Genomic DNA, 15,797 nt, shown 5'->3' with positions numbered 1-15,797 from the left:
ATCACCAGATAGCAGGAAACAACCCCAGAGATGAGGGGGTAACCACTAGAGGGCGACATAACACACGACAGTCCATCTAGTCACACCAGTGCAATGTAGTTATACTGTGTTCTGCATTGGATACACCAGTGCGATGTATTTATACTGTGTTTCTGATGCATCCTAAAATTTCTTTTATTCCACGGCTTTAAATGGCCGCACAATTTTCAGTATTGAAATAACAGCAGAAACCTGCGCGGCCTTAATGTCCAAATAATCAGTAAATTGTTACCTGATGATCTGTCCCCGCAGATGGCGCAGATGTGCTTTGTGAAGGCCGCCATAGCTCCGGAGGGGTGCGCTGGGACTTTGAGGATGCCATTTATTCCAGGAGGAGGCTTGATGTCCTCTGTGCTGCTGACCGAATTCATGGGGGAATGGAGCTAAAGCCAAAGAAGAGGAGACAAAGCAATTACAGGTGTTATACACGTTCTTATTACATGTATGATATTATATAGCGGTTAGCTAAGAAACTACACGGACCCTATAGACTATATAATGGAGTCCGAGTGATTTCCACACGAAACACGCGGAGAGAAAAGTGCTGCATGAAGTCTCTGGGATCTGTGTGGTTTCTTAGCTCACCGCTTTTTAATGTGTACAGGTTTCTGTTCGGGGGTCCGCAATTGGACTCCCCGAATGGAATACCGAACACAGATGTGAACCAGGCCTAGGTCTCAAAAATATGCAGGCCCCGCCCCTTCCTTGTGAACCCCGCCCACTCGTAAATCTTGTCTTACTTTATGTGGCTTCCTGACACTTTGGATTATTTCACCCTCAGGTTCTAGATCTCTGCTTGCTGTCAGTGAACCAGAGGCCGTGCACCTGCCAGATGTAGTCCAGGGGTACATCACCCCACAGCGAGGGCTGATCTAGAGCGCCATCTTCAGGCCAATGTCTCATTCTCTGCATAGTAAACATTTGGTAGGTTTTTGGAGGTGTCTCCGGGGTGCCCCCACCTTCCTCAGGGGTCGGATCGACGCCACATCCTCATCTTATTATATATTAAACACTTCTAATTACACAAAGGATTTCTTTGACTCCACCAATAAAAATAACAGCGGTTACTGCGCCGCCGCCTCTGGCCGTAATAAGTGGCCTCGGCCGGATCTTCCCCTTGTTGGGAGATTTCACAGCAAATAAACTTTCACATCCTTGGAAAGAAAAAAAAAATAATGGAGAGAGCGGAGATGAGAGGAGCGGAACGTGACCCACAAAGTCAGCGTCTGGCATCCCCCATGCTTTACACTACAGCCCCACTGATTCAGATAAGCTGCTGTGTATGAGCACAAAGTCAGGAGAAATGATTCCCATTACAGCAAACCCACCAGAAAGATGGAGAGGAGGAGCCTGTGAGGGAGGAGGAGCCTGGAGTGGGCAGGCACATATTCTTATTCTTATGGTAGAGTTGGAAGGGACCTCAAGGGCCATCGGGTCCAACCCCCTGCGAGTGCAGGTTTTCCTAAATCATCCCAGCTATATGTTTATCCAGATTCCGCTTGAAGATTTCCATTGATGGAGCGCCCACCACCTCCCGTGGCAGCCTATTCCACTCTCTCACTACCCTCACTGTCAGAAAGTTTTTCCTAATGTCTAATCTGTATCTCTTTCCCTTTAGTTTCATCCCATTGCTTCTTGTACTTCCTTGTGCTAATAAGAATAGGGTAGATCCCTCTGCACTGTGACTACCTTTCAGATATTTGTAGACTGCTATTAAATCTCCCCTCAGCCTTCTCTTCTGCAAACTAAACAATCCCAGTTCTTTTAGCCGCTCCTCATAGGACATGGTTTGCAGACCTTCCACCATTTTGGTTGCTCTTCTCTGGACTTGCTCCAATATATCGATGTCTTTCTTGAATTGAGGCGCCCAGAACTGTACACAGTATTCCAGGTGTGGTCTGACCAGGGAAGAGTACAGCGGAATAATGACCTCTCTTGATCTAGATTCAATGCTTGTCTTAATACATCCCAGAATTTTATTAGCCTTTTTTGCAGCAGCATCGCACTGTTGGCTCATGTTGAATTTGTGATCTACTATTATGCCCAAGTCCTTTTCCCCTATGCTATCACTTAGTTCTATTCCTCCCATACTATATATGTTTTTTACATTTCTGTTACCCAGATGTAGAACTTTGCATTTGTCCCTGTTAAATACCATTTTGTTCGCCTCAGCCCATTGTTCCAGTGTGTCTAGGTCCTTTTGAATACACTCTCTCTCCTCTCTAGTGTTGGCTATTCCTCCTATCTTCGTATCATCTGCAAATTTTATGAGTTCCCCAATAATTCCATCGTCCAGATCATTTATAAAGATATTAAAAAGTACTGGGCCCAGAACAGAGCCCTGCGGCACCCCGCTTTTGACTTTGTTCCAGTTCGGTGTAGCCATTTAGTATTACTCGTTGTGCCCGATCATTAAGCCAGTTGTGAATCCACCTAACTGATTTTTTGTCAAAGCCATACTTAATCATTTTTTCAATAAGAAGGTTATGTGATACTTTATCAAATGTATAGGCTCTATATCACGGTACAGGAAGCAGAGGTAGTACCCAGGCACTTGTAACGTAAAGGATTAAGGATTTTGACATTTCCAAACATCCGGTACTGACCGCAGATCACATACAGAGCGTTCAGCGGCGACTCTAGCGCTTCATACGGTACAGAGACACCTGCCACATGGCTTTAAGGACACTGAATAAAAATGCACTATGTAAGGACGGGTGAGCGTGTATATGGGTGTGTATACAGTATATAGCAGCTGTATAATACACATAATACACACTACAGCTGTCTCTGCACAGACTTTGGGACTTCTATCCATCCTGCAGCCCCCTGGCCCCACTATGTTATCTGGGGTAAGCGCATTGTTAGCAGGTAACATCAGCCTCCAGATGTGTATGAGGAGGGCGTAAACGGCCTAAAATGAGGGATCAGTGAGCGGGCAGGGGGATCAGCACAGGCTCAGGTGCTCCAGAGAGAGTGACCTCACTCAGTGAAACAAGCCACTGTCTCTCCTATTACAGGATGGGGCCGGAGCTCACCTACACTTGTCATCCCCATGGGGTGTATTACCACGTAGCATCCAGAGAGGGCACTGCACTACAACCTGCACTCATGTCTGGACATTATTCACAATTTTTCCCATATTTCCCGTTGTGTCGGGGGTTCGGGGTTGATTATCGTGCCCCTATTGTGGGACCTGACACTAGAATCACACATTAGTGCTGGGGCCCCAATGTCTCCGGCTACCTTCAGGGTCTGCTGTACTTGCCCATTTGCTGCCTCCAGACTTTGCCATTCTTCTTGCCAGTAACTATATGAGGCCTAATCAGAAGCCAAGACCAACTCCCTGCTCCACCACAGACCCTTTTACTGAGGGAATAGGGGTTCCCATAAATGTCTATGTCCAGGGCACTCCCCTAAATTCCAGAACACCCCGGCCATTGTATGTTCTCTGTAGCACGACTGCCCTTCAGGGAAAGAGACACATGGCCAGGAGATACAGCCGAGTCTTATTAGCTTCTTCTCTGTAATCACATAAGAAGGTCTGTGGATAAAAAGAGCCTGAACATGGGATCCTGCAGCACCTTCCAAATAATCTAGGGAGTCATTGTTATCTACCTGCACCCCCGGCTCCTGCAACCCTCCTCCTCACTACAGGACTCCCATAGACAGCTCATTGCAGGTCTCTTGCTGTACTACAACTCCCATCCTGCAATAGTGCAGCCTCACCATAAATCCTCCTTGGCAGCGGTAATACAGGATTTGGCGGGCACATCTGACACTTGCGCGGCCACCAGGAGATGGGTGGGATGTGGCGCGGGCTGGCAGGATGCTGCAGATTAGGCGCCTCTTGTGTAAGGTGGCAATGTCTGGGTGACAGGTGGCGGTCAGCTGCCGGGCCCTGCTGCTTATTATAGAGTAAGCGCTTTACCTCTGGGAGGGGATTTGGACATTTAGATAATCTTTCCGTTAGCTGGCCCACCCTCGTCTGCTGGGGACAGGAAATGTCAAATCCCACGTTCATTAACCCTTTAACTAGATTTACTTCATTACATGAACCCGTCATGTGCCCAGTGTTCCTAATGTCAATGTCTTATATCCAGTCTCAGATCCACAAGGTCCTAACTCTCAGTCTGTTGATGAGGGGACAGAAACATAAGTTATTGCTCCCTGATATCAGCCATTAAAGCTAGGAAGAGAAAGACTAGACTGAGTGACATCAGGACTGTACAAGGATCCCAGATTTAGGCCGTGTTCACATGTCTCCAGTTACTTACATCTTCTGTTAGAAGCTCCAGATTCATTGCAACGGACGAAAACGTTGCTGGACGGACCCCAATGTGTATAATAGGGTCCTGTCATGAAGCCCAGCATTTTACTGGACAAAGTGGTGTAACATGTCAAAGGTGTGAACCAAGCCTTACAGGACAGGAAGTGTGGTGTGCGCAGGAGAATACGTTCCCTCTACAGTCACATCTCTACTATCTACAAGCTCTCACCTGAGGACTGCTGGTGCCATACCCCATGCCCGGCCCGGACTGCAGCGACATTGAGGGGCCCAGGGGCGGGCTGATGACTGAGAAGGGTGGACCCATTCCATTGATAGGGGAGCTGAGAGGCGAGTGGAGCTGGGTGGGGGAGCCCAATGATGGACTTATCCCGGAACTGCTGAGGGATGGATGCAGCAGAGGCGCGGTCATAGAACCACGGAGACCCGGAGAGTTCAGGGAGGTGGAATTGACCTGGGTGGAAAAATCTGCAAAGAAAAATAAAAGAAAAAACATTAAAATCAGTGGATTAGGGAAAAGGAAAAGCAACATCCTGGAGGACTGAAGGAGGAAATGAAGCGGCCCCTGGTGTCTTATGGCCGGTGGTACAAATGAACAAGTGCAAGGGCAACAATAAATCCGTCTCCAGTAAGAGTCTATGTAAAGTTATAAAACACAGCAGCTTCATTACTATAACAGCACCGCCCCTGTCCAAAGGCTGTATGTGGAACTGCAAGTCATTCCTATTCATTTCAATAACACCACGAACAGGAGTGATGCTGTTTCTGCAGGAAAGCAGCTGTAACTCTCAACCAATCACCATGCAATAATAATTTGGATATTAAAGGGGCGGGACGAAGAATATTAAAGGGTCAAAGAGCTTCTTCAGCCGAGTCTATGTAAAGGCAACGCCAGCAAACTGGAAATGTCTTAGGTGAGGATGGAGATTCTGGCGCTCGGCCCAGTGCGATCAACCAGAGCGAAGTTATTAAATCCCCGGATAACTGGGAAATGACATCACGCCGTGCACAGTCTCTGCATGTCACACATATGTATAGACACATGCTCTGGTGTCCCTGCCGCAATGACATCATGCCTTGTTTAGGGCCCGACCTGACGCCACCTGGCCGCTCACAGGTTCCTGCTTACTATGCAGCTCGCGGCCCTTTTATACCTGCTCTTGTAAACTTGTCAGCGCTGCAACAACCAGCATTTATAGAGAACAAAGTGAAAGGCGTTTTCCATCATCTGGCAAAAACACAAAGAGCTGTAAGAAGAGAAACGGCGAGAAAACCGCAGCACTGATGTCCAGCAACTACGTAACACCGCCATATAGCGTACAGCTACAATGTAACAGGTAAAGATTCTTCTCCAAACACACCAAGGACAATGTACAGAGCAGCCACCTCAATGGCGAACAGCATGACAGGGGCGATTATTCATGTAACACACGGGGCCCTGTCATCACACTGGAATATAAATAAAACATGGAGGAAATAGGATATCCACGTATTGTGTAACATTCATCCTATATACACATAGGCCCGAGTACCAGTGGCAGCGAAAGTCATTAGGAAGGAAGTCAGAACCGTATTTTCTACCCTGGGAGCCTAAGTTTCATTTTCAATGATGACACTAAACACGAAAAATGTCAGAGGTAGCAAATATTACTAAACTGATGTATTACCGAATAGCCAGGTCCTCGGAGCACCTGGAAAGACACCAACAATTCATTTATATAAACACTATTCCATGTTCCTGGGATCTTGAATACGGTGAGTGACTAGGGTCTGTCATGTATAAGTCAGGGGTCTATGTCCGCAGTCATCTCGTCCATCACTTGCTTTCCCATAAGGAGATCTTTCCCCTTCCTTGTTTGCAGTGTACGGTAAACACAAGGCGACATTAATTATACATCATCTTCTCACCACAAGTCCTTATACAAACGACTAATTCGGTTTGATGGAACAATTTACACCGCACTCTCATTAATAATAAACGCTGCGTCCGCGCCTTCCAGGGATTATTTTAAGCGGGGCAGTGAGTCTATTCCCGTACGGTGTTCAGGGCCCTCGGCATCAAGGAGCAAAACTCAACCTTGTAAGAGAGTAAATCACGTGACAGCGGCCAATGCCGAAACCCAGAACAGACTAAGTCCAGCAGAGCGGACACTGACCTAGGAGTCGCCTACCTGGGCTGTATAATATATTGTTATTATTTCAGACCTTTTATGTGATCGCCAGTACAATATACTGAAATAGAGCTGTAAGATATATGCACTTCTACTACCGCCTGCAGTCCATCTTGGGAGACCAAGACAGAGATTTCAGTGTGATTGTCAGCTTAGAAGCATCTGATGACATATAATATTATTACGTTTCCTCTATTCATTCACACAAAGCTTGATGACAAGTCATTTCCCTTTAAGATACCATTACTAAGTAAGCCAGAGCCGGCGTCCTGAGTGTCAGCCCATTCCCAGATCAGCCCATTCCCAGATCAGACTGCCAGTGATGACCTCACATCTGACTTTCTTGCCACTTTCTCTGATGTCTGCACTTCCTGACATCAGTGAGCAGAGAGACGACTGCCGATCTCACATGTACACCGAGGGCGACCCACAAACTGACAACGGGGAGTCCGAGGATCCCGCTGCTAATTTTATTCATTTCAAGACAATGTATTTCTCTGACGTATCTGACTCCATTCCTGCAGGTGACAGACTAACGCTGGGTTCACACCAGTGTCTGGACTCCATTCTCAGGTTTAAGTCTTCTGCATGCAGAAGTCATGCCGAGTATAGCCGTGAGTGCTGATGAGCGTTTTATGCTCGCCGCGGCGAAACCGTTTTTTTTAAACCTGACACAGAGTACTGCATGTCCGACTCTGTGACCGTTTTTAAAAAAAAAACAAAACTGTTTTGCCACAGAGAGCATAAAACGCTCACGGCCGGACACCTTTCAAACCCATTCAAGTGAATGGGTTTGAAAGAGTCCTGCAGATTTCTGTCTCCTGCTCAGTTTTGTGCAGGAAACAGAAACCTGCAAATCGGAGACCAGGCGCAGATGTGAACGAGCCCTAAGTGTTCAGTAATGTAAGAAATGACACAGTAAGAGTTATCCCGGGACAGACTCCCCTACGCTCTCCAGACATCACACACTGCCATACCTACACCTTCATCTCCTCCATTCACCTACAGTCCGATTCTGACTCCTGTTCCTTCATAAATGGCTGACAAGCAGGGTCAGTTTCTTGCTTTGCCCCAACAGTGGAGAAATTTACAAACTAAAATCAACAAAAACAGCCCCGTGCGCCCCATGTAGTGTGGGGTGTAGACACTTTTGCACCTTGGCAGATTATTGGTGTGCGCCGTCACTTTTGCAAAAAAATGTTGATCTTCTGTAAACCAAACAAGAAGTGATACAAGTAAGAGAAAGCGGTCTACTAAGATGTTCCCGATGTATCCGGCAGCGTGTGCCTGGTCTAGTATTAGGTTGTAATATCTAATCCTTCTCTCAGCATGAGACGTATACAGCACTGTGTGTCTTCATGGTTACAGACTACAAGTAAAGTCTGCGCAGTCTGGTCCTGCAGTCATGTCTTACTCCACTTCCCTTCTTATGAACCAATAACTTCTTCATTCTTAGATTCTGCCGTACGAGACACAAGATCTGACGTGACTTTACATAGGGCTCCTTCTGAGTAGATCACAATATACAGTCACTATATACTGGCCGCAGACACAATACCGTACACCCCACCATGGACAGGGTGTACCAATACTGTACGAGTGGCCAGAAGAGTCTGACACTACTCACCCCTATAATACCTGTGAATGGTCTCTGGGACTTGTATCCTGCATTTCTAGCAGATTTCCCCTGTGTAAGCGCCGTATCTAACTCTCCGCTGCCCTTGATCTACTGGCTGTAGACTCGGCCAATGTCTCCTATGGCCCACACATGGAGAACACAGGAGGACCCCCGACACCCAGCGGACATGACAGAGACGTACTGACCTGTGCAGATGGGACGTCGGAGGGCTCTGACAGCTATACGCTTCTCTGCACTCAGATATTTAGTTTTGTCTTTTTAGCGTTTTCCAGCGAAATTAACTTTAGTGACACTTAGTCATCGGCAAGTGCTAACCACAGATTTATAAAGGAAGGGACGTGACGTGAGAGCCGGGCACAGAACAGGAAGTGTCAACGTAGGCAACGCTTACAACACACATGTGAGTGACACAAGGACTGACGCCTGCGAAAACACCTGAAGACGTAGCAAGGACTGATGAGCGGAATAACCAGAGACTGCTGAGCAAGCAAAGTGCCTGGTGCAAAATGGAGGCCTTGCCCATGTGACTAGTCTCCAGCTTTCCGGGGCCCTGACTGGTTACTGCACCATTTCCCGCTAGTCTTTGGCTTAGACGCCATGTTTTCTGTACTAGACAGTCTGATACATGAGCCTGTGATGTAATAGGCCTCTCTGGCCTTCATTATCGGCCATTATTTTTGTAACTTCTATTTGCTTGCTTGTGTTGTTTGCATAACCCAGCGGCTCAGTATTTGCTCTTACTCAGCCAATGCACAAACTCAAATAAAGCAATGATCTGTGTTGCAAGAGGGAGCCGTTCCAGCCCAGTCATTTCATCCCTAGTTGGCGTTGCTCTAGAACGTCCGGCTTCTCGGCAGCGGGGTCTCAGCTTACTCCTGGAGAATGCTCTTGGATGGGCCGCCAGTAGCTCGGCCTCCCAACGCACAGAGTTCCCTGGTGAAATATTTCTGGCCACACGAAGCTTTGCAGGATTCCAGATATGTGCAGAAAGTGAACGGATAATGAAATATTGCAGAGGTTTCTACATCTCAGATGTCTGAAGGCTGGAACACCCCATTGGTCTATATATGAGATCACTGACGGACTCGGCCAGGGGAGCCATAGGTCAGGAAACCATTATTAGTAGAAGCAGGAGAAGCAATGATCCAATGTAAAGTGTTGTACATAGGGGAAGACGCGAGTAACACACGGCATGCATTGAAATGCTGCAACGAAAGTGATGGAAGACGTCCAGACTACACAACGCAGGGGCTGGGACTGTCTGATGGACATCTGCAGATTTCAGAGTAATAAATGTGGAGCTGCGATACAAATACTGAGCAGAATATTTCCGCCTAAATCCGCTCATTATAACAATGCTTTATGGCTGATCTGCTGTTTCCTGACATGTCTTTATAAATCCGCCCGTCCAGCAAGGGCCGTGTGAGAAAGGGGCAACGCCATGGCTGGTGGGCAATCTGTTCTGGTGTCTCAGATATCAGAGGAGGATGGAGGGGGAGACCCTACTGCACAGCTGGTTGTATCCAGAAGACCTCACCTGCTGCAGAACATCTCACCCACTGCAGAACATCTCACCCACTGCAGAACATCTCACCTAGGTCTCCAGCTGTCTTACAACTACAAGTCTCAGCATCCCCTGACACTGCATTAAGCGTCTTGCACTAAGTCCTTGAGTTGTTCTCTTCAGTCAAGTTATTAATGATCTATTCAGCGGATTCTTTGTTATATCTGTTGTCTTACAACTCATGTGGCCTCCATGATGACACCAAAACGGTTGTCACCCAGCTTTGCCTATACTGATCTGCCTAGTTACACAGCAAGCACTGCGCAGTCTCAGATCTGCACAACTTGGTCTGGGAAAGCTGAGTGACAACCTCTATAAGATTTGTAATGCTGCAGTAGTGGTCACCCTGCTTTTTCAGACTCCTGAATGATTGTGTTTATAACCAGATTAGCCACGTTCCTGCCTGACCGCCCCTGTACGAGGGGTAATGGCATCTTATTTCTCAGATTTGTGCATTTATAACTTGGGACATGAAGAGGAAAAGCAATAGCGGCGGATTCCTCTCAGCAGCACAAAGAAGTTGCAATCATTGTCGGTGTTATTGTGGATGTAATGAGGCGAGGTTTCCATGGAGACAGGCGAAAGGTTCCCAGACGCCTGTAGGAATGAGCCGCTCTCGTTCCTGTACAGATGTAATTCATAGGAGCTCATGTGGTGCGGCAAAGGACAGTAGAGAAGGCAGCGCCGAGCCCAGTGTGTGCAGGTAGCCCAGACACAGGCCCGTATACACACCCGTAGCCCAGACACAGGCCCGTATACACGCCCGTAGCCCAGACACAAGCCCGGCCACAGATCTGTTTACCAGTGATACACGGCAGTGACTCCGGCCTCTAATGAGCGATGGAGAGTTCACAGCCAGGAGTGCGGCTCCAGAAAATCATCCCGGGGTGAGGAGTTAGGGGTCGTGATAAATAAGCCTCAGACCTGGGATGTTGGGTAAACAGAGCTGGGGCAAGACGAGGCCCAGACCTTCTAACCCCAACTCTGTGCACAACCCTGCGCGGCCTCTCCATGAAAACATATCAGTTACTGTCAAAGGTCTGACACAGAAAGCTGTGAACTGCTAAGACCGACCCCGACCGTGAGCCCTCGGCCGCTCCGAGACCGCCATCAGCTGAGAGATGGATCCTGACATTATGGGGAGACCAAAGTCATCTTGTGGCCGGCACTAGAGGTCTACAGGACCAGCTCTTAGGCCTCAGTCACATCTGCAGGATTTCACTTCTGCTCTGTTAGGTCTTGTTCACACCTGCATTACTTTCTGTTAAAAAATTAGGGACAGAAATTATAAGGGGCCACATGGTAGTCAGTGGGGGTCTGTTGGCACCTGCCATGTCCATCATCCAATGGATCTGGCACTTGTATCATCGTTATTCTGCTCCTATAATAATGCAGGTGTGAACAAGGCCTTACCAGGGTGAATTTAGTTCCGCCAAAGTGTCCCGTCCATCAGAGAGGGGGAGGGGATTCATGATCCGCAGCGCTTTACAATATTGTCAGTCACTGTCCCATATAGGGCTCACAATCTAGGACTCCAGTGCTGCAAGGCTACAGTGCTAACCACTGAGCCACCGTGCAAATGAGGGTAACGTCTTATAAAAAATCAAAAGGAAAAACCGCTACATCTGACTGCATGTATATATGCAATGACTGCAACGGACAACCCCAGACTGTAAGGGCCAACAACAGACAAAATAGAAAAAATTATCGTCCGGCAATCAAATACTTAAAATGTAACTTTTACTTCATTGATATAAAAAACATAAACATGTTTCAGGAGCAAGAAAAACGTAACGTCTTATAGGGGCCCCCGGATCGGTGCAGACACGTCATCATATAGATTTATAGAGCCAGTAAGAATGGCGACAACACAAACCATAACGTAAGGTCTGCACAAGAGGCGGACACTGTCACTACACGTAGATTTCGAGACCCTTATAAATATTTAATGACCTCTCTTAATGGCTGCCATGAATCACTCAAGTGTCATTTCCATAAGAACACACAGAAGGGAATCCTTGAGATTTACTGTAACCCCCCATGTCATGTACGCTGGTCAGTCACCTCAATTACACAGATTGCTGGAAATCTCCAACCCTGAAGACCTCGTAACTCTGAGGAGGGGTCAACACTGTCCTACAGTGGATACAGGGGTCGGCCTAATCCTTTTAGGGTAAGTACACCATATACGGGGGGAATGTATCAGCCCCTCTATAACGGTGGTCTAATGTGGTCGGGTGTGAACATGGGGCTCCTTAGTGTGTACTCGCCACTTGCTGTGAATTAGGGCGGACTAGGCCGAGGACAGAAAACTGTCCTGAGTAATATAGGAAACTTATGGCAGCTCCTGACTGATATATATTCTGGTGCACGTCCTGCCGGAGCCTATTGATGATTTAGGTAGGAAACAACATTCGTAATTCTCCTCTGTGCTCATCTAATCTGCTCCACATATTAATAGGGACATGTTCACACATGCTGGATCTGCAGACTGCCCATCTAACAGATATCTATTGCAGAGTTCACATTCACAGCTTGCAAAAATCCCACAAAGAACCTTTCCATAGCACAAAGTTTTGTGACAATCCCATTACCAGTTACAGGGTGACGTTGTTTGCATTTCTGCACAGAATCCATGTAAGATCCTGCACATGTGAACAGATACTAACTGTGCTAGAGATGGGATGGCGCTCTACAACCACATGACCACTAGAGGCGCAATAACAATATTAATGACATCTCAGCTGCGGAAAGAAAGTGACAGCTGGCGCGTATATTAATAAATGCAAATATACAGAAAGCCAAGGTTCACCGTGACATCCATCCATATGTCTCACTGTCTACTCAGAAAGCGGACGCTGCTTCTTACTGTTTGTGATGGAGGGGCCTCAGCAGAAGGGGGGAGGGGGTAGAACTACAAGAGACAGCATGCCCAGGAGCTTATCCTATGCCTCAGACCTCAGTACAATCTCCTCACGTCTTAAGATTGTGACATTTCACACTATGAACACTAAAGTAACACATTGTCACGACTCACCTAATGACTTCCTTATTGTGCTGTGGAGTTTTATGGAGACGGCACATTGTGTAACCGGCTGCTTATTTGTGCTGCCCATGTCCTGCATTCAACCCAGCGGCCAAGAAAGGACACGGAGTCACTGGGAGCGCCATGTACCACAATGTCCAGTACGGAATTTAAAGGGGTACACATCTTATAAAAGATCATCAGTGTAATAAGAGGAGCGGTCACTTATATGGATGGAGAAGACAAGATAAAGGGCAGAGAGTAGGCATCATGGCTGTCACTGAACAACACTACAGTCAGCCAATAACTGATAACAGATAGTAATAGATTGTATTCCCCTGTCCTACAGTCGGCCTCTCCTCTGCTGACATGGCTGATAACAGATAGCAATAGATTGTATTCCCCTGTCCTACAGTCGGCCTCTCCTCTCCTGACATGGCTGATAACAGATAGTAATAGATTGTATTCTCCTGTCCTACAGTCGGCCTCTCCTGACATGGCTGATAACAGATAGTAATAGATTGTATTCTCCTGTCCTACAGTTGGCCTCTCCTCTCCTGACATGGCTGATAACAGATAGTAATAGATTGGATTCCCCTGTCCTACAGTCGGCCTCTCCTCTGCTGACATGGCTGATAACAGATAGCAATAGATTGTATTCCCCTGTCCTACAGTTGGCCTCTCCCCTCCTGACATGGCTGATAACAGATAGTAATAGATTGTATTCCCCTGTCCTACAGTCGGCCTCACCTCTCCTGACATGGCTGATAACAGATAGTAATAGATTGTATTCCCCTGTCCTACAGTCGGCCTCTCCCCTCCTGACATGGCTGATAACAGATAGTAATAGATTATATTCTCCTGTCCTACAGATTCTCAGTTTCGATGCAGATTGTGAGGCTGAACCTGAGCCAAAATCCATGTCAGATCTGGCATGTGTGAACCGGGTCCTGCTGTCCCTTCCAGTCCTGTACATAATTGCATTGCTCGCCATATTACATGTATTTGGATACTTTTGCCCCCAGATTTGTGTTGCGCTCCTCTAGATTTGGGGCTTCTGTGGGTTGGTGCCGCAGATTTCCTTTAAGGAGCTGAACTCTATTGCCTGTCACTTGTCTCAGTATGTGTCGTCATATTCGGCGGTGGGGTCTCTAATTATCTCCCGATGTCGCCTCTTCTCGTGCAGAGTCGAAAATGAACTCAGTGACTGAATAGATAATGAATGATCACGGAGTGTGGCGAGAAGAGCGACGCTTTGTCAAGTCACAACATGGAGGTTCCTGAACACAATTTCCTCAAGGTTCACCAAAATGTTGTATCCTTGGCGAATGCAGAACTGACAATTTGGCTCGATGTGTAAAGTTCCTTTTGATGTTCATTGTATTGTGCTGAATGAAGATGGGGAGGGGCCAAGAGCTGAAGCTCCACCCACTTATTTGACATAGGAATTGGACTAGTCTGACCGCTACCAGTCTGCATTTGCTCTCTTGTACGATGCCAGTTTATTTCAGACAGAATAGTGGCTATGACTACACGGCCTGACTACACTTCTGCAGGATATAGTCAGACCCAGAGGCCTAAGCGGACGATCCTTCCCACATTACTCAGGTCTGATACAAGTGGTCACGAGCCAATGGTCATGTCACTATTACTTTGCGATCAATTTATTTATTTATTTCTCTTACTTATATAGCACCGACATATTCCGCAGCGCTTTACAGATATTGTCAGTCACCGTCCCATATAGGATATAGTGTGGGAGGAAACCGGAGTACCCGGAGGCGACACACCGAACACGGGGAGAACATACAAAGTACACGTAGACGTTACGCAGCTGATCTTACTGTAATATGTGCGGTGTGATACTAGTGCTCTGCACCGCCCCGCGTGCGTCATGTCTGGTCATAGAACAACCTCTCGTCACCCCGCGCCCCTCCAGCTGAGTCAATATGAACAGGGATGAGTATCCTCAAGGTCCCCTCTATTGTGGCCGACGATCAAGTGGTAACAACAACCGGTTCACATTTGTGGTGCATTGCCATGACAACACCATAAGGAAAATAAGTGAGCATTGACCCCGCACCCCGTAACAACAGTATACCGGCCCTGAGAAGGTATACACACTCTTAAGTACTAAAAAGACCTTCACAATTCCTGATATTTCTTAGGTTCACCTTTATATTTTCTTTATGAAAGCCATCGGAGCTATGAAGAGGTGAAGGTCAATGATATCGCAGCACTGCCAGAAAGGAGAAAGCTGCAAAATACAGGAATCAAGAAAATAGGAAAATCTCTCAAGAAAGAAGACGTGTAAGTCACTACCTGTGGGGAAGAAGGCCTGCCCTGTATCTGCCCCTTGGTCAGTGTCTTTAGTGCAAGGTAAGATACAGCCAATACAAGGAGGCCGAGGTAGTCACAGACACGCCCCTTGTCTCATCAGTGACGGTGCTAAGATGCAATATTATATCACACATCCGCTATGGCAGGCGCCTCTGCCTGGTCTTCTGATACTTCCTCATATCCACCTAATGTGTCCAGTACTGGTGGTCACATGATCAATAACTCAGCCCCTCTTACACATGCTCAGCCCCTCTTGCACATGCTCAGTAGCTCAGCCCCTCTTGCACATGCTCAGTAGCTCAGCCCCTCTTGCACATGCTCAGTAGCTCAGCCCCTCTTACACATGAAGTATCATCACTACATGCATAAGGTGGATAGTCTCAAAGGGAATAAAAGCAACACCAGAGGGCGCCGTGTCATGTAGGTAACAGCAATATCTGCACTGGATCAGGTCTGGTGGATCTAATAGATTAAATTTACATTTTAAGGGGTTGTTCGAGGATTTTTACATCTTACCTGATCTGGGAATGATGATGATGGGCCTTTAGGTTCAAGCCTTGTCACAAACCCTGGTCACATGACTGAAAGCAGCGCTCTGACCCCTCAGTCACTCCGCCCCCTTTTCATTAACCACTCTTACACGTAATTAATTATATGTGCTATGGGGGCCGGCGGACAACCCACATAGCACATGTGATGAATGAAGCAGGAGGGGGCGGAGCACTTCTGAT

General features: G+C 47.2%; 1 protein-coding gene across 4 annotated transcripts in view; it reads right to left on the bottom strand.

The window, feature by feature from the left end:
• RXRA (retinoid X receptor alpha) overlaps positions 1 to 15,797 on the bottom strand; it is a 111,881-nt gene that overhangs the window by 18,443 nt on the left and 77,641 nt on the right. For all 4 annotated transcript variants that reach the window (XM_075260736.1, XM_075260738.1, XM_075260737.1 and 1 more), the window contains 2 exons: positions 4,539 to 4,795; positions 272 to 422 (listed from right to left, as the gene is read on the bottom strand). In XM_075260736.1, coding sequence (XP_075116837.1) covers positions 272 to 422; positions 4,539 to 4,795 — 408 coding nt within the window. The remainder of the gene's footprint in view (positions 1 to 271; positions 423 to 4,538; positions 4,796 to 15,797) is intronic.

This window comes from Leptodactylus fuscus, chromosome 11 (genome assembly GCF_031893055.1).
Source record: "Leptodactylus fuscus isolate aLepFus1 chromosome 11, aLepFus1.hap2, whole genome shotgun sequence".
Lineage (NCBI taxonomy): Eukaryota > Metazoa > Chordata > Amphibia > Anura > Leptodactylidae > Leptodactylus > Leptodactylus fuscus.
This window is presented reverse-complemented; position numbering and strand designations above follow the sequence as displayed.